This window comes from Octopus sinensis, linkage group LG1 (genome assembly GCF_006345805.1).
Source record: "Octopus sinensis linkage group LG1, ASM634580v1, whole genome shotgun sequence".
NCBI lineage: Eukaryota > Metazoa > Mollusca > Cephalopoda > Octopoda > Octopodidae > Octopus > Octopus sinensis.
Window position 1 is genome coordinate 23,553,132 of NC_042997.1, and position 27,478 is coordinate 23,580,609.

The 27,478-nt window shown below is 35.6% G+C and overlaps 1 protein-coding gene across 3 annotated transcripts in view; it reads right to left on the bottom strand.

Annotated features, from left to right (window-relative positions):
- The window catches only part of LOC115219118 (DNA replication ATP-dependent helicase/nuclease DNA2-like), a 61,250-nt gene that overhangs the window by 18,235 nt on the left and 15,537 nt on the right, over positions 1-27,478 (bottom strand). For all 3 annotated transcript variants that reach the window (XM_036513512.1, XM_036513534.1, XM_036513469.1), the window contains 16 exons: positions 26,445-26,609; positions 23,627-23,651; positions 22,844-22,906; positions 19,815-19,900; positions 19,310-19,417; positions 18,217-18,285; positions 16,149-16,191; positions 14,576-14,656; positions 13,228-13,348; positions 11,258-11,429; positions 9,283-9,468; positions 8,180-8,284; positions 7,695-7,844; positions 4,618-4,740; positions 3,202-3,281; positions 1,064-1,116 (listed from right to left, as the gene is read on the bottom strand). In XM_036513512.1, coding sequence (XP_036369405.1) covers positions 1,064-1,116; positions 3,202-3,281; positions 4,618-4,740; positions 7,695-7,844; positions 8,180-8,284; positions 9,283-9,468; positions 11,258-11,429; positions 13,228-13,348; positions 14,576-14,656; positions 16,149-16,191; positions 18,217-18,285; positions 19,310-19,417; positions 19,815-19,900; positions 22,844-22,906; positions 23,627-23,651; positions 26,445-26,609 — 1,630 coding nt within the window. The remainder of the gene's footprint in view (positions 1-1,063; positions 1,117-3,201; positions 3,282-4,617; positions 4,741-7,694; positions 7,845-8,179; positions 8,285-9,282; positions 9,469-11,257; positions 11,430-13,227; positions 13,349-14,575; positions 14,657-16,148; positions 16,192-18,216; positions 18,286-19,309; positions 19,418-19,814; positions 19,901-22,843; positions 22,907-23,626; positions 23,652-26,444; positions 26,610-27,478) is intronic.

Genomic DNA, 27,478 nt, shown 5'->3' on the forward strand with positions numbered 1-27,478 from the left:
ATCATTTCAAGTTATTTTCAATCAATTTTACCTATGGTCTCATACATAAGCTTGTGGATTTCATTTCCAATGTGAGGAACAAGATGTACTCTTAGTCAAGGCACTTTAATCCATGCTGCTCCAGTCAACCCAGCTAGTAAACTAAGTATTAAGACTGACAGAGCACCAGGTCATCATCAAATAGTGAAGCACTACATCTTTATTCTTTTTTTTTTTTTTATCTACCTCAGGGTCACATTGTCCAATGTATTTTTTATCCCTTTTGAAACAATAAAATTCAGATGCAATTCGAGGGACATTTAGCTAGGTCAAAAAAACAGACTACAGGCTTCTCTGTTGGCTTGTAATGCATTCACAAGTACCATGTTATGTTGTTCAACAAGAAACACGATCCTACTTTGACAGGGATCAAAAAGAATTGCTGTTTCACAAAAATGATACAGATGATCAAAACGTGTCTGAATAAAACACAAGGTAATATTCTTGTGCAAAGCTTGCTGTTGTTCTATAAACTGAAGAATATAAACAATCTATAAACAATCTAGAATTGTTTTGTCTAGTGGAATACAAATTTGTAAGTGAAAAGTCAATAGCCTTATAATAATTTGCCACTCAAAAACAGGAAGCACTTTTTCTTCATTGATATATCAGCATTAAGATTAATCAGGTTGCAAAATCTTTACACCAATAATCTATTAAAATACTTAGATTTGCAGAGACATTCCAATATAGTGGAACTTAGTGTGACAATAGTTTATTTTCAACAAATCTCTTCAGTCAATGCTACTATGGAAAAATGGTAATTCAATCAATAATTGTTTCAAATTTTGACACCAGGCCAACAATCTTAAGGGGAGGGGGATTGTTGATAACATCGACTCCAGTATTTGACCCTGAAATGATGACAGGCAAAGTTAACCTAGGTGAGATTTGAACTAAGAGTGTGAATAATGTTAGTAGTCCTGATGATTGTACTGGTGGCATAATGATTACAATGTGAGCAATACTGGAAGTGATTGAGAAAACAAGCAATGAAAAGGAAGATAAAATCATAGAGATTCACCTTTAAAAGTGCCACTTTTTGAAGTTTGTTTAAAGGCTTGAAAATAGACTTAACTGAAATAAAAAAAAAAAAGAGAGAGAAATAAAAAATTTAAGCTAATAAAACAGTTGGAGAAAGAAATAAAAAAAAACTCAAGGATAATAATTATGCTCCAATTCTAAGTTTCTCTCAACTGAGTAGACATATTTCAAAAAGTTAGCATTGAAGGAAACTAAAGCTGGTCAGATAAATAGACCAAGTTTAAAACCTTTAGAAGCTCAGAATATCCAAACTATTATTCTTATACTGAACAACAAACTAGTTTCTTTTTGGTGCATACTCATTATATATCCATTTCAAATATACCTAAGCTACAGAAAATGCAGGTAAACATCATTTATCAGTAACTAGCAGCATAGTCCGGCGTTGCCCGGGTATGTAAGAGCCCCTAGTAGGCAACAGCTAATCCCAATCAGGTCCTTTCTCTCTAGGGAACGAAGACGCATGTGTAGGTTGCAATGTCTTCTCTTCACTCGAATACTTCTGTGTATACAATGTTCCTAGCTGTCCCTTTGGGCGATAAAAAGGTCGAGTTGTGTCCCCTAGACAGAAAATGTGTTGCATATAAAAAGCTTAGATTCTCGACCCCATGTTGAATTTATTGATTTTTTCAGAACTGGGGGAACTTTTCAAAATTTTCGCTGCGTCAGTTTTGAATTATGACATTGGGCTATGTGTGTGTCAAGTTTCATCAGAATCGGTTGAAAGCCGTGGTCAGGGTGAGGGTACAACCTGACAGACACACAGACAGACAAACTGCCGTTTATATATAGAGAGATAAATAAAACCTCACAAGTGTAGAGTATGACTTCTTTTCCTTTTAGAATCATGCATATATTCAATTGACAATTGTTACCTGCATTTATCAGATTTCAAGCTAACAAGGGAGTGTGTATATAGTTGCTTGATCTGCTAGAAATATCTGCCAAATTTTACATGACCATTTAAAAAAGAAACATTTCTAGATATGATATGCTTAGAAAAAAGACAAGATGGTCCAAGCTGGAAGGCTTTTGATCATAGGTTACTTGAGTAAAGTTTACTTCAGGTAAACTGACAGTAACTAGCAGATTTTTTCTTTCACTTTTTCCTAAATTTTCCATGTATCCCCTTGTGTCTCCCCTCACTGCTATTTGATTTATTTCTGTAGTACACCTACACAGTATACTCATTATATATATTTCTGACTTGACTAATATATAATAAATACAACAAAACACTGCATGTCAGTTACTACAGATTAAAATGTTTTACTAACAAAACAAGATTAAGTTATAAGACCAAATGACAATTGGTAAATAATGCTTCCTCAATACAAACAAGAACGTGGCATAGCAGCAAAACATTCCACTGAAGATTAACTGCCAGTTATCTTCATCATCATCATTGTTTAACGTCCGTTTTCCATGCTAGCATGGGTTGGACGGTTCAACTGGGGTCTGGGAAGCCAGGCCCAGTCTGATCTGGCAGTGTTTCTACAGCTGGATGCCCTTCCTAACGCCAACCACTTTGTGAGTGTAGTGGGTGCTTTTTATGTGCCACCTGCACAGGTGCCAGACGAGGCTGGCAACGGCCACAATAGGATGGTGCATTTTACGTGCTGCCGGCACGGAGGCCATACTCAACAACCAACTGTGATGATAAGCAAGTTTTCAGTCAACATACTCAGGCACTGCCATTGAGAAATGTAGAGATCTAAATCCCACTTGGCATCTTTGACTTCAACAAGGTGTTTGACAGCATACACAAACCTTCATATAGTAATGTAGCATTCTTAAAGTTGTTATTGTGGAAATCAAACATGCCAACAGAAAATATTGTGTCAAGATTGAAAACAAGTACTAGAAGCTGATTCAAATGCTGACAGAAGTACACTGAAGATGCTTTCTATCACTTGTATTTGCTCTGGCCTATGATTGGGTGCTGAAGAAAGCTACCCAAAGAAAGGACATACAACTTGCTATCCTAGAAAAAATACAAAATGAAAAGGTAAAATAAGCCTAAATAAGCTTCAATTTATTAAAAAAAAAAAAATAAATAAATGAACGGGTGCTTTCATTTTTAGTCAAGTTTTAGAAAGTGATGATTTAAAATCTTACCTTTCTGAACAGTGCTTTTTGCTAATGTTGAATGCACTCTAGGTTTTTCATGGTCAATTATCAATTGCCTTAATCTTGCACTGAAAATAAGACATGTTACTGATTAAATTATTTACTCAAGACTTACATTTTTACACAATACCATGAAAAATATATAAAGTCTATATATATTATGAAAATAGATGTTGTGTACAGACATGTATGTGTTTAGCAATAGAAACAGTAAGAGTAAAAAACAAAAAAAAAGGAGGGTGATGGCAGAACATATACTGCAGAAAGAGAGACTGCTGAGAAAGATATATAAATTGTATTATGTAAACTACAGACAAGAGAAAAACTTTGATATTTTGGCATCTTTGTTACTTATTGTTTTAATGTTATACTATACTAGCAGCATAGCCCGGCGTTGCCCGGGTATGTAAGAGCCCCTAGTAGGCAACGACTAATCCCAATCTAGTCCTTTCCCTCTAGGGAACGAAGGCGCATGTGTAGGTTGCAATGTCTTCTCTTCACTCCCAAATAACTATCAAACAGCTATCGATAATTCAACCCAACCAATTCCTACCAGGAAGAAATTACATTCGAGACTTTACCCTCAACACCGATCGAGTTGCGTCCCCTAGACAGTCTGTGGTTTGTGTTTAATACACAAATCGGTTTGCTATGTGTGCCACATATGATTTAATTGACCGATTTTTTACAGTAATAAAGTATCCTATTGGAATAAAAAGGGCCATATAGCTCCTTGGAGCAGACATGATGCTCGCTGTAAATTTTTTTTTAAATTCCTGCCAATTTGTGAAAGATATTGTCGAAAATATAACATCTTGAATTTGAACGCGATTTCCCAAAATGGCATGATTTTATCGATTTTTTCTGATGGTAAGGTATTGCATGGAAAACTAACGTCAGAATTAATTTTCTTAGGGTAACATTAAGCTTCACCACGAGTTTGGTGAAAATCGATTGCAAGTTGCAAAAACTACAACAGAAAATGTGTTGCATATAAAATGCTTAGATTCTCGACCCCATGTCGAATTTATTGATTGTTTTCAGAACTGGGGGAACTTTTCAAAATTTTCGCTGCGTTAGTTTTGAATTATGACATTGGGCTATGTGTGTGTCAAGTTTCATCAGAATCAGTTGAAAGTCATGGTCAGGGTGAGGGTACAACCTGACAGACACACAGACAGACAAACTGCCGTTTATATATAGAGAGATTATTAGGTGTTACAGTAAACAAATCTGACATCAGTATTCTACAAAATATCAATGTTAACAGTAATGAACAAATATATTAACAATGCCAAAAATAGCTACTGCAGTTTTACATTATATCAAACATCAATACAAAAAATAACCTTTTGTGACCTGTATCAGTGGATGAGAAAACTTTAATAAACAAAACTTCTTTACCTGTGAGCAGTATCTGCCATTAAAGTTATCAGATTATTATAGCACGTGCCCCAATTCTCCCAGTCAGAACATTTGTCAACTTTGAAAATTTCTGTATTAATATTGAGATGGTCATCAAAGCTTCTGGAATGAAAATGAAAGAAATTATGTCATTGTGTAAATAAAAAGGATTCTGAAAATTTTAGTTAGTTTTTCTTTGTTCTGTTCTTTTGCGGTCTGGGTCAATCAGATCATATATATATATGTACTAGCAGTATCGCCCGGCATTGCTCGGGTTTGTAAAGGAAATAACTATATAAGCATTTTTAGAGAGTTACTTCCCTTATAGATGCCAATTTGGGCTTTCTTAGCCATTTCTGTTTTGGTGTCTTCAAGCCATGAAGTCGTTGTTCTAAAAGAACGCTGGTCTCCTTGACAACGCTTTACGACGTTGATTTCCTTACACTCCCTTCCCCACAGCTTCACGAGGGAGGGAAGAAGTAACACAGGTGCAGGTGTGACCATGGACGCCAACTCCGCCGCCATCGACACACGAAAAAATATGCATTAAAATGGAATAAAAAATGATGTTAAATTATTTTTTAAATCGTAGACTCATCGTAGACGCGCGCTAATACCCAGACGGGCTCGATATGAATCACGACTATAAGATACCCGAATTTGGTTAAACTGCACCGCAAAATGTGGGAGTAGTTAGGAATCTAAATCGAAGGGGACAGACACTCACACAACTACAGTTTTATATATATAGATATGTCACTAGGCCACCTCTAGACCTGACGCTAACATTATAATTATAAATGTAACTAGTTCTTTCATATCTAAACTGAAGATTAATAGCTACTTTCTACTCAACAGAATAAGTTTGATAGTGGGTGTATCTTATCTTGGAGCACAATTGAATAACTTTGGCAGTAGTCAAACGAAATTTAGTTTTACTTTAAACCATTCATGAGAAAAAACACCTAAATTGCATGGATATACCTCTTCACATTTAAACCAAAGTATTGAAATAATTTTCATCATACATTAGTGGAAACAAGATTTCACTAGATAAACATTTCCTTTACACAGTATGACATTTCTATAGCTGAATGTTGTGGTCATTGAAACTTTTTGCTTTTTTTCCAAATAATTTTTTATTTCTGTGATGGCCTATCATCATCTCAACTTAACATGGCTTTTCCATATTCACATGTTGGATAGAATTTTACTGAGGCAGATTTTCTATGGCCAGATGCCCTTCCTATCGCCAACCCTCACCTGTTTCCTAACAAGGTAAGACTTACCTATGATTAGTCCTCAAGGAAGATTGGAATTGAAAGACACTGCTTACAAGAGTGACAAGGCAAGGAGACAGTAACACACACACATCAGACTACTTCCAGTTTCCCCTCAACCAAATTTACTCAAGACTTTGGTCAACCTGAGGGTTATAGTACAGGATACATGCCCAAGGTACCACACAGTGGGACTGAACTCAATACCATGTGGTTGGGAAGCAAACTTCTTACCACAGAGCCACAATTGTCTGTTGTGGTGCGGCTGGATGCCCTTCCTTAAACCAACCACTTTACAGAGTGTGCTGGGTGCATTTTACGTGCCAGCAGCACGGGTACATTTACATAGCACGGCCACATATGCATTTTATGTGACACCAGTGGATGACAACACTTTTACTGAAAGGTACATTCTGCTATAAGTGGATGGATCTTCTGTAGCACTACATATCACCAGTCAATACATTCCTTTGACATCTTCTTAATGAGATGTAAACATCTTCAGGTCAGCCATCACCACTTCATCTCAAATTTTCCTTGGTCTCCCTTTTTCACAAGTTCCACTAACTTGGATTGCCTGGCACTTTTGTATACAGCCATCATCTTCCATATGCTTCACATACCCGTACTGGTACAGCCTCCTCTCTTGCATACTACATTTGATTCTTCTTGTACCCATTTTTTTTCCCTTAGTTCATTTGTACTCTGGCATACATGCACACTAACATTAAACATATACAGAGCATCCTAGTTTTATTTCTTTCTAGTCTTTGTAAATCTTCTTCATTTAAAGCCCATGCTTCAATATCATGCAGCATTGCAGTTCTAGCACAAGCATCGTACAATTATGCAGAATGTGCTCCTGAACAACACTACATTTATTTAATGATTCTTTCATCACTATTTTGGCAAGTCTATGCTTTGCTGCAGAGATCTAATAAGATCAAAATAGATTAGATTTGTTTTCACATCTAGATATAACTAAAAATAATATTAGCCATTGACTAATATTATCTTTCTCTCATCAAATATCATCATTTTAACATCTACTTTTCCGTGGGTCAGATGGAATTTGTTGAATCAGATTTTAACAGCCAGATGCCCTCACAGCATAATCACCGTAAATCTTCGAGTACAGTTCGCCCTTGGGTATAATATGCAGGGGATTTTTAGGGGGCTGTACCTCTGGAAAACCTAAACCTTGTGTATAATACGCACTCCTTTCTAACTTGAGTCGTGCGTAATTAAGCCAGCAGCACCTAGTCGAACAAACACTTCCGCGCATGCGTAATACAATAACGGTAGTGTTCTTAACTGTTATATGGGAATGTAAATATATTTGCAAATTGTTTTTGTTACGTTATTCTGTGTTTTGAATATTTTTATTTTAATAAATGTTGCTTACTGCAAGTTATGGATGATTCTTTTATGACTTCATTGCTTTCAGGCTTAGCTTAAGATATTTTCGCGCCCAACATCACAAAATGCAGCTGAATAAACATTGCCAGACAGCAAATAGAGATATTGCTTAGAAAATATTTTTTAATTTTTAACCTCATATATAGTACGCATTAGGGGTTTTGACCTTTAAATTTTGGGAAAAAAATGCGGATTATACTCTAGGATTTACAGTACTTCAAATTGTTTTTTTTATGTTCTTTGCATAAAATATGGTAGCACTAAATTAAATACATTAGATTGTTTGCTATTATAAATAATAGAGTAAAGAATGAAGTAGCAAAATTTTAAAGAGAGCCATGACACTGACAGAAAACATAAACCAAAATGTCATCATACCTGTCACACATAACAACAAGATAATCCTCAGACATACTGTAAATGTATCCTCTACAAATAACAATCTGTTGTTTGTCTTCAACACTAATTGCAACACTGTCATGGACATTTAATCCAACTGTATTAATAGGTTCAAAAGTCTGATGTAAGCTGGAAAAAATAAAAAACAAAAAGAAAATATCCATCATAATCATTTCTTTGATAGTAACAGCAATTACACAAATTAGCTAACAATACTTTTTTATAACCTGATTCTTAGATACTGTATTGTATTTAATTCTATTTCAATCCAGATCAGTGATTTTCAAATGGTGCACAGCAAAGGAGTACCTAAGTAAACTGGGTTTTTTTTAAACTATAATATAAAGCTTTAGAAAATCCAAACTAATGCTTGAGCATCTTGATGAGTAATGAAGAAAAACCAATATTACAAACTGGAAACAAAGGAGCTAATTATGAAACCTGTAATAAAACAACAATCTTACTTGGAATATGTGTGTCTTTTAAATGAGTTGAGAAATTTTTCTGTGTCAGGGAGTATTTGAGTGCCACAAAACTGGAGATTGCTAATACATTCCCCCTTTTTTTCTCTGAAATACATAAAGAAATAACATTACATAACCAAATCACTTCTGGCTATTATATAAAACTTATGTTCATGCTTAAGCTAAACCCCATCATAATTTTATGTTAGGTCACTTTTTTGTTGTTGTTGTTAATAATAATAATAATAATAATAATAATAATAATATGCTCAGGTGCACAACAACTCATCAGACAAGAGGCAGTACATAGAAAAATGCACAGAAAGCAAACAACGAATGAGTCATTAAAAAAATAAGTACAGTGGGGAGATCAGGTGTACTGATAGCAAATTTCAGGAAGCATGAAAGATTTGAAGAATGCTGTGTCCCAACAACTAACGACTGATGAGAGTAGTTTATCCCATGCTTCAGCAATTCTGAATGTGAAAAAATGTTTCTGAAAGTCATGGGTGCTGTGCTGTATTTTGATTTTGTAAGAATGTCCACAAGTGTTAGACATATGGGATTCAAAAGGGTGCTCAAAGTTGTTAGAAAGATGGTGGGTAATCCTTGTGTCTACAAAGTCAGTTGCTAGATGTCAGAGCTGAATGTGACCATGCCCAGGGAAGTAAGACATTCAGAGTATGGTAGATACCTGATGGCAGGTATTCATCCGGTTGCATATTTCTGAACAGTTTCCAGGAAATTGATATGCTGAGCAAGATATGGGGTTCCAGACTGGTGATATGTTTCAAATCAACTTAAGAACAGGAAGGTGTCATACAGAATGATTGGCATGACAGTGTCCTCAACTACTACAAGAGTAAAGAGAGAAAACTATAATGGTATCAAACTGATGGACTAAGTTATGAAAGTTACTGGAAAAGTCAAAGCTTAGCTGATTAGGAAGAGAATTAGCCAAGATGACATGCAATTCAGATACCAAGATGAAATGTACCCAGTGCATTCTGCTGCCACTACAATGACAACACAAACCCTGAATTATACATTGAAAAATAACTGGTCTTATACCTAGGTAAAAAATATAAATAATTGTAACAAACCTGTCAATGCCAGTTGAGCACCATATATCACGGATCCCTTCACCATGGATACTGCTTTGTTTTTCAAATTCAATCATGACACACCAATGAATGAAAAAATTAATATGTGACTGGCTTAAATGAGATAAAGACGTTTGGTGAAGTTCTTTACGGTTTTTAGTCATGTTCCCAACATCTAAAGAAAAACTGGAAAGATACAAACAGTACAATAAAATTCAGAATACTCAGTGGTAAAAAAAATTACAAATTATGCATTTAAAAAGCAAAATATGCAAACAAGATGCTCTTGAGCTGGCTTTTCTCCTCAACAAACTTTTCAAACTTTCTCTCCTTATAAATATCTAACTTACAGAAACACACACCTGTGACCTGTCTGTAACTACACAGCCCTGTTAGCCATCAACCTATTCTTCCACTTTTCAGAACAAGAAGTGTGAATAGGTACAGGTTGAAAAGTCTATGAGGAAAGTGAGGGATGGTAAGAGATGTGGAATAGGTGATGGGGTGAATATAAAGAATGAAGAACAAGTGTTGAAGGATGATAAATATACATTGGAAGAAAGGCAGGAAAGAGTAGGCAGGTGATGACTGTAGAGATTAGGTAGGGTTGAAGGGTGGATAAAGTGATTGAGTGATCAATGATATATGAGGGGGTAAGAACAGAGGGGGTAAGTGACAGTACAGAAAGGAGTGAAAAGAAAATAATAATGATACAGGTATAGCTGTGTGGTTAAGAAGTTTGCCTCTCAACCACATAGTTCTGGGTTCGATTTCATTGCATGGCACCTTGGGCAAGTGTTTTCTACTATAGTCTTAGTCTAAGCCTTGTGAAGATTTGGTAGATGGTAACAAAGGAACTCATCATATAAATACATGTGTGTGTGTGTGTGTGTATATGTGTATACATACATACACATATATATACATATATACACATATTCCTGTGTCTGTATGCGTGTATGAAAATGTGTGTAAGTTTGTATCTGCTTTTGTCTTGACATCATGTTAGCTGTAAATGTGTGTCAATGCCATAGAAGGAGTGTTATTCATATCCACTATTTTATAAAAACATGTCCGACCATAGAGAAATGTTAGCTTGCTTGAAAACTGGTGAGAGCTGGCAACAGGAAGGGCATGTAGCTGTAGCAAATCTGCCTCAACAAACTCCGACCCATGCAAGCATGCAAAAAGTGGATGTTAAGTGATGATTGTACAAATACTCTTGCAACCTGACAAGTGACTGGGTAGGTTGCAAGAGTGTAAGCTGAGAGGCAAGCATAATGCCTGGAGAGAGGGAAAAGATGTATAGTGATGGAAAAGCAATAATTCAATAAAGCTAGTGAAATATAGAGATCTGTGCTCACATCTACTTCAGCAGAGAAAACAGTAGTTAGGCAAGTGATGGAGATGTATTTATCGGCGAGATGTTGGAGATGGCTTGAGAAGGCAACTGTGTGAGAGACCCAGTTGGTCATATATACATTGTACTCCCAGAATCTCAGTTTCATTGAGATGGGTAAGTCTTCTTTACTATCACATATCACTTAGTTATAAGATGTCGCCATGTAGAATATATGTAAAGGCTGGCAAGAGATGAAGCACACATGCTCTATTGGATATATATATATAATGTTAGTATGTATGACCATTGTTGTACAGATGAGCTGAAAGATAAACTAGGTATAAGAGGAATTAGATGTTATGTGCAAGAACTGGTACGTACATGTGATGAGTAAGGAGAATAACAGATGAGTAAAGTGCCAGGATATCCAAGTGGAAAGAAGAGGACCAAGGAAGATATGAACAGAAGTAGTAAAAGATAATCTCAGGATGTCAAACCTCACAAAAGACCTGACAAAGGAATACAACAAATAGCAAAACATGTGAGACAAATGTGTTGGAAAAGACCTATCCAACATATTTAAGCATGGAAAAGTGAATGTAAAAATGACAAAGTCAATTAAAATTAACTTACTTTTGATAAATAGAGCAGCTTAGAAGATGGGGACATTTACTACAAGCAGACACATTGTTGATGGGCTCAGGTAATTTACCAAGCAGTTTTGATAAATCGTCTGGAAGTGAATTCTCTCTAAGTAAACTGTTTTGTATATAATACAAAATCTCATTTCTGAGCTGGATTAATCCTGTTAATGAAAAAAAAAAAATGCAATCAATGAAATTTTTCAAGTGTAAAAATATAAAAACATTGGTGTTTGTAAAATTTTTTTTTCTGTTAGTAATCAATTTGAACCTATTTTTAAAAACTATTCCATATTCCTGTGTATGAACTATCATCATTTAACATCCATGTTCCCATCCTGGTATGGACTAGATGGTTATACAATGACTTGACAGTCTACTATAGCATGGTTTTTACAACTAAATGCCTTACCAACCGCTTTACAGCGTGTACTGGCTGCTCTTTTGGTACTACCAACACTAGCGAGGTCACCATGTAACTTGCAAGACAACAAAACTTTATGCTACAAGATGAGGGAATTAAAGTATGACAGAAAAGGCCAGAATAGAACAGGTTTTTTGTTGCAGAGGAGATACATGGTTAGCCATATTAAAGGGTGTAAGGTGATGAGGTGTTTATGTGAACTCTCAAAAGTAAGAGGCAAATAAAGGGGAATAGAGACAAAAGAACCAGAAGTGTGAGTGAGTAATGGTTAATAGGACATATAGGAGAGTGAAAGATGGAGAATGGACAAAGGGGTGAATATAATGAATGAGCAAGTGTTGAATGATAAGTAGGTGAGGTAGGGAAGAGTAGGTGAAAACTGTAGAGACTGGATAGGGTTGAGGAGTGGATATAATGAATGGTGAATAAAGGGTAGGAGTGACTCAGTTGTGAGTGGGGTGAGAAGAGCAGTAGGTGTAGTGCATGGGGAGAGTGAGTCTCTCCAGTAGTGAAGGTAAGACAATATGGCGGCTTGGGGTGAATGACAATATTAAAGATGAAAGACGGACATCAAGTGAAATGGTTGCAGGTAGTAAGAAAGATTAGCCAATATCAAGGAAAAGTTGCATTTAGGGAGATGAAGGGCAATGGGGGTGACTTGGTGGAAGAAATTGAACAAGGGGCCCAGCTGTGTGAGTGTGTATACACACAAACACACACACACATGCACAGTGCTTCCAGAACTTAGTTCCACTGAGTTGGGTAGGTCTTCTAGAGAACTGCATATCACTAGTCACCTTGGTCTCTTGTTATCTCCTCTGAGAAGTTCAAGATCCTAAAAGTATTGATTATATTGTTGTGCTACTTTGATATTTGAAAATGCATAACTAGAACAACTTAGTCATGCTTTCAGCCTGTTCAACTTAGCCCTTCATGACAATGCCCCAACATGGTTGCAGTCCATGTCCACTTTCTGACAGATGGTCAAGTTTGTACAGTGGGGACTTCAACTTTTTTTGGCCATCACACTACATCCCTGCTCACTAAAATGGTTTTCCACAAGTGCAAGCCCCATGAGTTGGAGTGGTCGTTCCAGCACATCTCTCTCACCATCCTCTGGAGTAATGCCTTTTTCATTTTGTCTGCTGGGACCATGAGGCAGACGGACAAATCTTTTTAGTTATAACTGTTGTAAAGGGTGGTTGTGGTAAGTGGAAATCAACTTCAGCTTTGCTGTTATTTGTGAATTTCAAATTCCTTCACCTCTCAGAAACATACCCTTTCTTTCTAATTCCTAACTAATATGACTGAAACAAGAAGTAAAAGAATAAAAATAAACTGAGTGAAACTTAATTTTTTTAATTGAATCATAAAAACATAATCTACCATATTCAAGTCTTGGCATTATCAACCAAAATCTATATAGTTACTCAAATGTTATGCTATAGTTCTATATTTTAGATTGGTCAGCAAAGTGAAATTAATCTTTAGATCTGTAATGAATAATAACGAACACATTTGGTTAATTATTCTTATACCTCTTTTGTTTTGATGTTCAGTTGAAACAGGACTCATGTTTGGTTGATCTTTTAAGTAAAGAAGTAAACCCTCTTTTGGATCTTCCCGGCGATCAGACATCATCATAGTGTACAAAGTAACCTGGAATAGAGACAAAAAATGAAATAATGGAAGGTAGAGAAAATACCTTTATTGAAAATCAGTAATTTATTTAATTGCTACTTAATACATTTTTTTTACTTGTTTCTAATCTTACAATTTCCTTCAGATTGTGTAACCTAATACATTAAGGTATTTTCTCATCAAAATATGTGCCGCCAAGACCTTAGTCTATTTAAGACAAACAAGTAAAAGAAAAACATAAGATTAAAAAATAAAAGAAATGCAAATAATTCAACAACTTCTGCAATCGTTCATTATCGTTTAACGTCCGTTCTCCATGCTAGCATGGGTTGGACGGTTCGACCGGGGATCTGGGAAGCCAGAAGGCTGCACCAGGCTCCGGTCTTATCTGGCAAAGTTTCTACAGCTGGATGCCCTTCCTAACGCCAACCACTCCGTGAGTGTAGTGGGTGCTTTTTACATGCCACCTGCACTGGTGCCAGGCGAGGCTGGCATCGGCCACGGTCGGATTGGTGCATTTTATGGAAGCCAGTCAAGGCGGCACTGGTAAAATACAATACAAATACAACAAACAAGACTACTTGTCTAAGAGAAAATTAAAGAAATCATAAGTAAAACAAATCTCTAAACAACTTGGAATTGTTAACTTTTGTAGGTTGTACAACAGAAGAAATGTTATAATTGTGAATTAAGAAACTGTACCTATATCTTTTCTCAGGTGCACAGAGCACAGTTTTGCAATTAATTTAATCACTTACCAGCATATGTACTGTTATACAAATTAGAATTTCCAGTTTGCTGATATAGGTAATATTTGATGGACTTATTAAGCCATAAGTTACAGATTTCTCTGTGAACAGAAAAAGACAAATACACCCTCTGAGGAAGACTCCAACTTGAGTGGAAACACAAATCAGTTTATTAACTCTTTTTGTTCAGAGAAATGCATAAAAAGACATATGCTTACATCTATCAGGGCATATTTGCGCATTTATGAAACTTCAGTTAAATCATGAACTATTTTCAGTAAGATTATAGCTCAACATACAAACATATACACACAATATTCTTTCAGTTTCCCTCACCCAAATCCATTCACAAGGCTTTGGTCAGCCTGAGACTAAAGTAGAAGACACTTGCCCAAAATTCCACTCAGTGGAAGTGAACCTGAAACCACATGGATGTGAAGCAAGTTTGTTAACCAAACAGTCATGCTTACAGTGCTACAAAAATTAAATATATTACCTGGCCTTTATGTTCAGCAGAAAAAGAAGGATTTCCAGTCTTCAATTCAAGGGGCACTACTTTCCTTTTTAAATTGTGTGTCTGTTGTTAGATAATAATATATAACTATATAATTTATATATTAGTTGCAGAAAGAGTTACTGAATTTTCAGTATTATCCTGACATTCCATCAGAATAAAGATTATATAAAGACAGAAAGAAAATATACTTTTAAAGTTGAGTACAAACCACAAGATAAAGAGAGACAGCAAGAAAATAGACCAACAATTTGGAATGAATAGCAATCGCAACAAAGTCATGCCGATGCTGGAATTTGTTGGTTCTAGAAACATCCAGTAGTTCTGAGCTTTGAACATACTTATGAATGCTTCAGAATATGTTTCGGAATGTTTCTAATATGTATGAGTACAGTAATATTGGTTTCAAATTTTGGCACAAGGCCAGCAAGCTCAAGAGAGGAGGTAAGCCAATTACATCAATGCCCCCTGAAAGATGAAAGGCAAAGTTGACCTCGGTGGAATTTGAACTGAGAAAGTAAAGACAGATGAAATGCCGCTAAGCATTTTGCTGGGCATGCTAACGATTCTGCCAGCTCAGCGCATTAATGATCACAGTAATATTGATAGAAAGATCAACTAAGTTGCCATTCATTTTGTAAGCTGCCTTTCACTTGCTTACATTACAAAGTGTTTTAATATGGGGATAAAAAACAATTAATAATTGCCATGAACCAGCTCATTTTTTAACACTTCATAAATATATAGTGAAAACAGGAAATGTTTCAACAAGTTGAGTTATGCTGACCATATAGCTATGAGTTCAAGTTTTCCTTATAGCTTTTGTTCCAACTCCAGGTCAGTCTCAAAACACAGAAATCAATGTGATCACGGGTGTTCCAACTGTAACAATATACTTTTTATGCATAGTGACCCCAGATATATTCTATCTAGAATTACATTGTCCACTGCATCTTTTAATACGATATGGTGATTTAGCTGCTATTGTTTTGAAGGCACATAACTCTGTAGGTTCAATTATTCTGCCAACAGGTTTATGCAATTAGCACTAATGTCATGTGGAAATATAAAAGAACTGACACAAGAAAACAAAACCCACCTTTGCTTGCTTGAAAATGCATGCATAAAAGACTTGACGTAGATCTGTCATGAACCTTAGACCTCATAAGGCTAGAGCCTAACACAGTTTCTCTAGCATATAAGTGTCAGATTATAATACACCCCATGAACAAGATGCTGGTTCATCACAGGGTTAACTGCCTAGCTATTGCTGGAACTCATTTACAGCCGAGTGGACTGGAGCAATGTAAAATAAATTGTTTTGCTCAAGAATACAATGCAATACCCAATCTGGGAATCAACAATTTTACAATTGTGAGTGCAACAACCTAACCATTAGGTCACACACCTTCAAAAAATGCAAGCCAAAAAGAAAACAAGAGGTATGTGTTTAAATAATATAAAAAGATTTATATTATATATGTATATCTTTATCTATGTAATATAGAAAGGTTAATAAATATCTAACAAAACATCTATAACTATTTTAACTTACTTTGATTTCCACAGTGAGATCAATTTTTCCTTTCAAACCAAACCTACAGAGAAAAAAATTGTAAAGTTCAGAAATAATCTTTTACAGGTTTCGGTCATAAGATTGTGGCCATGCTGGAGCACTGCTATTGTTAGTTTTAGTTAATTATATTGACCTCAGTACTTTGTCGGTTAATTATTTTATCATCCTAGGAGGACAAAAGACAGAGTCAACTGGGCATAAAGAGACATAACTGAAATGGATTGAAACCATCATTTTAACATCCACTATTCCATACTTGCACAGATCAGGTGTTTATTGAGGCAGTCTTTCAACATCCAGATGCCCTTCTAGTCACCAACCCTTAGCTTTTTCCAAACAAGTTAATATTTCCCCAAGGTCAGACATGTTTCTGTAGAATATTAAAAATGAATGAATCAGTGAAGCTAAGGCAGTATTGCCTTAACAAAAATGCTTTTTAGGGATATCAAATATTCATATGATATAATTGAATATTTGAACGATTTCTTATCTTAATTAGATATCTTGATTAAGTAGCGAAAAAGGTAAATTTTTGATTTTTGACAGAGAATGTATTTAGTATGTCTTTTCTCCACAATTCTGACTGGTTATCTTTTAAATATAAAGATTGTTATTTCTTTGGGCACAAAGGAAGAGTTCATAGCCAATTGAATCAATCACAGTAAACTACTGACACATATAAGAGGTAGTATCAAAAAGTTTCTGGACTGGTTCTTTAGTGTGCCAACTGACGGCAGAACATGGATATGTGCAGTGAGAGTTAGTAGTGACCATCATGAGGGAGCGTGTCAAGTGACACTGCTGTGTGAAATGTGGTTTTTTTTGTGATCACGTGTTTGCTGTAGTCTACAATTTTTGTCATGAACAGGAAGTTTGAACAAAGAGTCAACATGAAATTTTGCATTAAACTTGGGAAATCTACTACAGAGACATTGAACATGCTTCGGCAAGCTTATGGTGAAGAGGCAATGGGTCATATGCAATGTTTCGAGTGGTTCATGGGCACATGATAGAGCCACAGCTCAATCAAGAGCATACACATAATTTCTTCAACATCCGTGGTATTGTGCATCAAGAATTGCTCCCTGCCACGTGACTGGATCTTTGGAGCATGAAGAATTGGATTCTTTATGACTACACTGAGTCACTTGTGAGTTTCTCACCAAAAACATGGTATCGCTTCTGCATCCACCCTAGTTGCCAGATGCAAGCTTCCATCTCTTCCCCAAGATGAAAATGCAGCTAAAAGGTCGCTTTTTTAATACTGTTGTCAAGATCAAGAGTGAATTGAAGAAGGTCTTCAACTTGTTCACAGATAATGGCTTCCAGAATGGATTTAAATAGTGGCAGGAATGCTAGGACCGATGTATTGCTGTGCAAAGTGACTATTTCAAAGGGTTTGATGTTAAAACTTAAGTAAACAAGTTATTTTTTATTAAACATAACTAGACCAGGAACATTTTGATACCATCTCATATTAAGAAGGAATCCCACAAAAATGAAAAAAAAGGACTCCAATGGGATTTGACTGCCATTGCCACCACCTAACATCTGCCTGAGTTGGACAGTTCAACAGAATGCAACAAATCAGAGGACTACAGTGTTTAAAAGCTAGATTTCAACAGCTAGATACCCTTCTTGATGCCAACCACTTTACAGATTGTACTGGATGCTTTTTTTCTGTAATACCAACACTAGTAAAGTCACTTCGCAACTAGTGAAACTAAAGAACCTATAGTAGCCTCTATGACTGAAAGAGACTGAAAGAGAGTTTGATTTTAAGCAAGGTTATGAAAGAGAGTAAAGTATAAGAGGAACAGATTTATAGTGGGAGAGGTTGGTAGTGGAAAATTACAGAGTAGATGATGATAATGAGTTATCCTCTATTATGTTATTTAAAAAAAAATCAATTCATTTAAAAAATGAAAAGAAGGAAAACTGGAAGAAATACAATGTAAAGTGAAGGAGAGAGGGAAGAAATGATAACATGATCCATAAAGTATTATTCCAAGGTAGCTTAGCCAAATGAAACTGAGTCCAAACTTACCTGGGTGACCAAATATTTTCTTCAATATCACAGACAGACGTAACTATAGTTCTTCTGACATCAATATCACTGAATCAAAAGATAAACAGATAAATAGCATTACAAAATGAGAAGGAAAAATTTCAAAATCAGATCCATTATTTATGAGTCTGTATCAACTATTTTTTTTTTATTGCATTTACATCTGAATAAAAAGATGAATTTTCAAACTCAGCATTAACTGATGCTCTATTAATAGCTTTCATTTTTTTAATGGTTCAAAGAATAATTCTCATTACTATATTCGCGAACAAAACTGTCAAGTCACAACAATTATAGGTCAAGAGCATTGGTAGTGATCATTCATGTGTGTTTGTACATAAATGTGAGGAAGGTCAAACACCAAATTCTCTATATATAATAACATCTAGTCTGTTGTACACTTATGTACAGCAGAGCTTGACTAATGAAATAATACATACTTGGTACAACATTTTCTTTATTAACCACTTAGAGTTCACAAAAGCATAAGGGATAGTTGTAACATGTTGCTAACAACAACACATGCTTGGTATATAAGTTGTTTGGTAATTGTATTGTAGTGATCCTATAACGGTGCGCACTCGCGCACCGTCCATTTGTATTTCGCGCGTGTTGGTGCCTTTACCAAGGCAGAGAGAGGAAGGGCCCTCTCGCGCATGCGCGAAGCACCGGAGGAAGAACCCTTTTGCGCCCAGAACCAAAGGGATACCAGATAACCACTTATTGTTACTGTTACCACATTAGAGAATAAAGTAGTATATATATCTTTTACGTCTGCCTCTTGTTTGTTTCTGACTGGTAGAATTCTGGATTATTAAAGCAACGGCTAGTGATTGCTTTCTTGTACCCCGAAAGTACAAGAGAAGATATTCACACAAAGTTCTTTACAGTATCATCTAAGCTATTACCAATATATTTATTACTCAAACATAGCAATGCAAATAGCTCACCAAGAGATTTTAAAACACAAATGATGCTTTACTGAGAAAAAAAGCTTCAATATTATTAATTTGTCATCAGCAACATTACAGCAATCTTCTACTTCCGTTTAAACTGAATATACAATTCTTACCTCTGTTGCTTCATAAAATTTGTATGATGCTCAATCCATTTCACAATATTTGGAATATATTTTAAAACTGCTGCCAGCACCACGGATTCATCAGTACCATGACCATAACTGGAAAAAAACAAAAGAAGCAACAATCATTTACAGAAAATACGAGTCTTTAAATCAATATATACTTCCTTGGTTAGTCTTCTGTAATAATCCATAATATTCATATGTAAAATCCGCTATATTGTCTTGTATTCCAAATATAGTTCATATACTTAGATAATATAGAATAATGGAATCCTGTATTGATAAGCATTTATAGATAACTCTTCTTCTCTTCAGTAATATCAAATGTGAAATTTGTATAATTTGTATAATTTTACAAATGGTAGTATTTTTTAAAATTTATGAAGTAATATATTTATGAAAATGTCTACATTTTTAAAAAATAGTAAAATAGACGTTGGGAATTATTACTGCAAGGATATAAGTAGAAACTTCGAACAGAATAAATTCTTACATTTCATGTAGAATATATTTCCTTTTCATAATTGATTTGGTTAATAATAAAATTTCCTTTTCTTTGAAAATTTTATTTCTTAAAACCTGGAGAAAATAAAAGGCATAACTCAAAAAAAATTAAATAAATAAATTATGGCATGTAAAAATAAAGAAAATAGCAGACAGTTTATATATGAACATAAAAGATTCTTGTAGAGTATAATGCTATAAATTATTTCAAGGAAGAATAAGTCTAACACAGATTTCCAACATTCTTTTCGTGTGTATATATATATATATATATATATATATATATATATATATATATATATATATTCAATATTTTGTTACATGCAATCAGACTCCAAAGAATAAACAAAGATGATCATTAGTTAAAAAGTCTATCCTGGACTTTTCAGACTTGTAGTAGATAGTTGAAATTTAATTTGGACATTTGTAATATAAGACCTATAGGATAAAAGTGGGTAGGAAGGAAATGTATCAGATGGAACACAGCTTGTTAATTTAGAAGTAAAGGAATGTTGTAGTAAAGGTAAAAACACAGAGGGAGATATAGTGTATTGATGTGCTTGTGGTTGTTGTGTATGATGGTTTACTAATCAGTTACATGGCCTACTTGAAATACAGTATAGAATGTTTGCACATATAAAAGCTGTGCCATTCCAGATATATGAACAGTAATCTATTGCAGGGCCCATTTTAGCCTTGTTGAGGATCAGCAGGTGTTCAAAGCTGCAATGTCTTCTAGCATAAAAAAACAACTAGACTTTAGTATGTTATGAGTATATTAAAGGTGTGGTTGCCACATGAGAGATCATCAGACTTTGTGAAGCAAAGCATTAATTAAGCATGCAAAAATTTTAGTTGTGTTGATCATGAGTGAAGCAGGTGTTGTGCTATGGTTAGTGTGCTAAAAGACACAAACATGACTATGGTTAAGAAGTTCACTCCTCCAACGATATAGCTTTGGATTCAGTCCCACTGCATAGCAGCTTGAACAAGTGTCAGGGGAGCCTGTATATGGCTTGCGGCATGTAAGAAATAGCAACCAAATCTCTTCATACCATATTCAATATTTAAATTATAAAAAAAAAGATCATTAGATAATGTAGTCTTAGATAAAATAAGATAGAATGATGGGTGATGGGTGTAACTGAGGATATCTCATTCCATATATACCTTTCACATGCATTTCTAAAAGTTTCATATTTCTTCAATTCTAATTCTATTTTTCCTTCAAAATTACAAATTCATTCAGATCCTGCAGGAATATACCCATTTCTCATTGAACTTCTTCCAAAAGCATATTCTAAACAATATATTTTTCCTTATAAAATCTATAAATCTAGCCCGGAGTCAGATAACCTTCAGCCTTCTGGAAGAATGCATTAAAAACCTGTTTACATTTTATTTATTTCTTTAACACTTAAAATTATATTTTTATAATAACTGTGCCTTTCAAACACAACTTTTATTGCTTAATCTATCCAATAAAAGTCTGTATTTCAAATCTGTTATGATTAACAGATTCTAAAGCTAGGGTATTTTAGAAATATTTAGGAAGCTCACTTCATAGACATTCCAATTCTGAAGCTAACAAGAGTTTTTAAAATATCAACTATACTACATTAAACTGCCTCTTTTCTTGCTGTTTTTACAAGGTTACTAAAAAAAAAAAGATTACTATTATCAACTCATGAAAAGAAATTCATACATCATCAACATCATCTTTTAACACCTGCTTTTCCACGCTTGCATAGGTTAGGTGGAATTCACTGCAAAAGATTTTTTCAAACAGATGCCACTCCTGTTGCCAACCCTCAGGTAATATTTTCCGATGGTAGGGTAGTGAGCTAGCAGAATTGATAGCATGCCAGGTAAAATGCTTAGTGGCATTTCGTCTTGTCTTTACATTCTGAGTTTGAATTCCACCAGGGTCAATTAAATCAGCACCAGTTGAATACTGGGATCAATGTAATTTACTTAATCCCTTCCCTGAAATTGCTGGCCTTGTGCCAAAATTTGAAACCAATATTTCCTTCATCGTGGATATACTCTTTTACTTGTTTCAGTCATTTGACTGCGGCCATGCTGGAGCACCGCCTTTAGTCGAGCAAATCGACCCCAGGACTTATTCTTTGTAAGCCTGGTACTTATTCTATCGGTCTTTTTTGCTGAACCGCTAAGTGACGGGAACTTAAACACACCAGCATCAGTTGTCAAGCAATGCTAGGGAGACAAATACAGACACACAAACACATACATATATATATATATATATATACATATATACGACAGGCCTCTTTCACTTTCCGTCTACCAAATCCACTCACAAGGCATTGGTCGGCCCGGGGCTATAGCAGAAGACACTTGCTCAAGATGCCACGCAGTGGGACTGAACCCGGAACCATGTGGTTGGTTAGCAAGCTACTTACCACACAGCCACTCCTGCACCTATGCTTATATAGGACACTGAAGTGAAAGACACCACTTGTACAAGTGATGCTCATTTACAAAAATCACACACAGACATGTATTAACACAGTGGGCTTCTTTCAGTTTCCATAAACCAAATCCATTCAAAAGGTTTCAATTGGTCCAGGGCTCTAGTAGAAGACACTTGCTATGCAGTGGGACCTTGGGCAAGTGTCTGGAAAGTAAACATTTTAACCACACAGCCATGTCTGCACTTTTATTCAAGTAATTAGCAGCAGTGTGTAATCATAGAAAATAGTAAAACCTTTCTTCAACTGAATTATTTCTATTTCCCTAGTCAAACTCTATCCCAGATACTGTTGAAAGAGCAATTTTTACACAATTCTCTCTCTTCATCTTCATTACAAACTGAAATCACCATTGTTTCTTCTAAATATTACAAGTAATGTTTCTAAGCATTAGGTATTTTCTTCATCCATCTCTGACTTATTCATGAAGTAAAGAAACATACAAAACAATCTTTCTAAGGTATACAATACAATGAAAGAAAATTAGTGAATAAAATGATATATTGAAAGACAAAGCACTAACCTCTTGTAAAAGACAATGTACAATACTCCCATATAACATATGCAAGTTTCCTTTGTCAATTCCCTGCAAATAAATATAAAATATATTTATCAAAATAAAACTAATTTTTCACCAAAGTCACTCTAAAACAAACTCTCATTTTAAAGTTATTCCATTAAAACTACTATAGTAAGAGGTCACATACTCATATACGTCCAATTATATATTTCTCAATACATGTGAGTGTGTGTGTATAGCATGTGCAAATTAATGTTTATAATGTTTAATATCATAGTTTATTCATTCACAATTTAACTTGCTTGTCACAAAATTACTCCTAATTTAACATAATACAAAATACTTATACATGTAACTTTCTATCACAGCTGACAGTGAAATAAAAATAAAACTTGTTTTTTATCAGATAGAGTCATATATCTTATTCAGGTGTTCTTTAGTGAATTGAAAATTTGAATTTCTGATCATGCCATCCTCCCATTACTCTATTTTCTATATTTTGCAAAAATTTCAATTAACTGATTTCATTAGAGTTATATTCCTTGCTTTATTTTTGTAGCCTTTGAGCACTTTCACAGGAATTTTTTTTTACTAATTGCATAGTTAATGAAAGCATTTTTTAAAAAATCTCTCTACATATGAGACACAACTATATAATAAATCATGTGGCTTACTGATCCAGCATTTTAATGTCCTATTATTCATTCATACACACACACGTGTATCTGTACACGCATGCATAAATCATTTAAAGGATAAAAGAAATATAGTAAATAAAATACTAACCCTGAACCTCTCATTCAAAACTGCTCTGAAACAGAAATGAAAAAGATTTTTAAATAACATAACTATAAAGAGGAAAAAAACCCATTTTAGTGCAAAGAAATAAGAGAAAAATACGACAATCAGTATATTTTGAATTCAAAATCTAGAATTTCTCCATTCTGAGCAGTTATTCTATTGATATTTTGGTCATTGTATTCTCATATAGGTAATGAAATTAAGAATATTTTTATCAGTTGATGTTTAGGCAACTCTGATTGAATACACATACATCTAAAGGTATATAACCAGCTCATTCTTTTCAAATATAGTATATTTAAGACCACATTAATTATGCCTTTCTCTCATTGCTTCTTCTGAAGTATCAGTTGATCTGCTATGCTACAAGTACTTTCCACAGCATTTTTTACACACAGTAGGTGTCTTCTGTAGGTTTAGTATTATACATTCATAACAGTGTTTACTGCTCCTGCACACGTTAACCGATACCTTTATTGCTAATACATTCTTAATTTTTCATGCAAGCCAATGTTACATTTCCAATGGCTCATAGCAATTTCATTTCCCCAAAGCCTCAACACACCTTCCACATTAAATGCTCACATCTCATCATGCAGCATCACACTCTTTATCCAAATGCTTCATAAACTAATCATTTATATAATATAAACTATCTTCTATAACTAAGAAATCATTTGACTAATTCATGGACTTCATTTCACTGCTGCCTATTTCTGTACAGGCAGCACAACTTAGTTAGTTAGTTAGTTAATTTTTTGGCTCAAAAAGCAAAAAGCAAGGCCATGTAGGGGGACATGGAGTTATGTACAGGGTGGTGTTCATGTAAAGAGTTCAGGCCACTTGTAGTCAAGGGAGACTTTGAACCGAGCGGTCGTCGGCATCTTCACCATCTCATCCGGCAGCTTATTCCATGGATCCGCAACCCAGACGGAGAAAGCCCCTCTCCTTTGATTGAGATGAAATCGTCGCAGATAGAGCTTTTCAGAGTGACCCCGCAGCCGACGCTCTAGAGCAGGAGTGAAGAACAGCTCTTTCGAGAAGTTACACTTTCCGCTTATGATGTGAGCAAGAATGAGGTCACCACAGCATCGTCGTTTTTCTAGAGAATAAAGGTCGAGTGTCTTCAGCCTTTCTTCATAAGACAAATTCTTGAGACCAAGAACCATGCGGGTAGCCAGCTTCTGGACTCTTTCAAGATGCTGTATGTCTTTGAGGAGATAAGGAGAAGAGGCTTAAATCCCGTACTCCAATATGGGTCTCACCAGGATGACATAGAGCGGTAGGAATATGGCTGCTGGGAGCATTCCGAATGACCGTCGAATCAAGAACAAAACTCCGCGTGCTTCGTTGGCAGCATGGATGCACTGGACCGAAGGCGAAGTTTTCATTTTGATATCCTGACAGAAGTATCACTGCATATGCTCTAAAAAAATTATTTGTACTGAGTACATAGAATTATAATAATGAACAAATGATTAACTATATAACTTACCTTTCCTGAAAACCAACCTAAACTACATCATGTCATTCTAAGGCTTTAAATCTATTTAAATCTATATAAATATGATGCGTGCCTTCCCTTCATTGGACACTGCTTGCGAAGACCTGTTGAGGCAAGTGAAATTGAAATCAAATTCGATGACTGGCATCCGTGCTAGTGGAGCACTAAGCGCACCATCCAAGTGTGATCGTTGCCAGAGCGGCTAACTGGCATTCATGCCAGTGGCACATAAAAGGAACCATTCAAGCGTGATCGTTACCAGCGACGCCTTACTGGCACTTGTGCCAGTGTGCAGGTGACACGTAAAAAAACACGATTTTTTTGTGACTGTTGCCAGTACCACCTGACTGGCCCTCGTGGCATGTAAAAGCACCCACTACACTCTCAGAGTGGTTGGCATTAGGAAGGGCATTCAGCTGTAGAAACTCTGCCAGATCAAGATTGGAGCCTGGTGCAGCCATTTGGTTCGCCAATCCTCAGTCAAATTGTCCAACCCATGCTAGCATGGAAAGCGGACGTTAAACGATGATGATGATGACACAATATGTATAAACAATATGTTTCATGATAGGCTATTCTTTAAAATTTGCTATTACTGAAACAGAAAAGGTATCTTGCTAACATATTTTTTCAGATTGTATATTACATGTGAGAGCTATTTGCACTGCAAGTTAGTTTGGCCATGCCTGATGTAGATAGTTAATTAAAATATGAAGTATGGAAATCAAATCAAAATAGATGAACATCAATGGAATTTGTATCTTTGTGGTACCAGTGCCGGTGGCACACAAGAAAACCATCCGAACGTGGCCGTAGCCAGTACCGCATCAACTGGCCTCCGTGCTGTGGGCACGTAACAAACACCATCCGATCGTGGCCGTTCGCCAGCCTCATCTGGCACCTGTGTCGGTGGCACATAAAAACACCATCCGAGCGTGGCCGTCTGCCAGCCTCGTCTGGCACCTGTGTCGGTGGCACATAAAAAACACCATCCGAGCGTGGCCATTCGCCAGCCTCGTCTGGCACCTGTGTCGGTGGCACATAAAATCACCCACTACACTCTCGGAGTGGTTGGCGTTAGGAAGAGCATCCAGCTGTAGAAACACTGCCAGATCTGACTGGCCTGGTGCAGCCTTCGGGCTCCCCAGACCCCAGTTGAACCGTCCAACCCATGCTAGCATGGAAAGCGGACGTTAAATGATGATGATGATGATGATGATGATGATGGAAATGCTAAAAAGAATAAGCCATAATGGGTTCTATCAAATAACAAAAACAGTCAAGATAATTGATACTTACTTTCTCATACAAAACAAAGACGACACGACAGTTGTGCTGGAGACCAAAAAGTCAGGATTAATGACAAGTAACCCTGTTTCATCAGTTATGTGATAAACACCAGCTGAATCAGTGCTGGCATCAAGAACATGGACAATATCACCTACAGCAACATAGCTATAACACCTGGTAAAATACAATACCATTAGAAATAGTAAATTAGACACTGATATTGTAGTTTTAAAAATATTAATAATTTACTGTGAAGGTGATTATTTGAAACAAAGATTGAATTTATAATCCAGATAATTGTAGATATTATTAGCCAAAGTTTTGTTTAATTGTTGATATTTAATAGAAATTTTGATCAATAATGAATATTTAATAAGAATTAATATATTACAAACTTCACACTTTTACGTGTTTCAGTCATTTGATTGTGGCCATGCTGGAGAACCGCCTTTAGTCGAGCAAATCGACCCCAGGACTTATTCTTTGCAAGCCTGGTACTTATTCTGTCGGTTTCTTTTTGCCGAACCGCTAAGTTACAGGCACGCAAACACACCAGCATCGGTTGTCAAGCGATGTTGTGGGGGGGCAAACAGACATATACACATACGTACATATATATATATATATATATATATATATATATATATATATATATTATATATATATACATATATACGACGGGCTTCTTTCAGTTTCTGCCTACCAAATCCACTCACAAGGTCTTGATCGGCCTGAGGCTATAGTAGAAGACACTTGCTCAAGGTGCCACGCAGTGGGACTGAACTCGGAACCACGTGGTTGGTAAGCAAGCTACTTACTACACAGCCATTCCTATTCTCAAATTATCTGTGAAAGTATGCTCAAGTTTGAGACTTTTTGATACTGTTTTATTTGTAAAGGGAACTGGTTGCTTCTTTACACTTTTGGGGTGCAACACAATTTCCTTTCTTTTTGTTTCTAGAAACTACCAGTCAGGAACGAAACGCAAGTTTAAGAATATATACAATTCTTTATTCTCTTATTCAACAATGAAACACGATGGT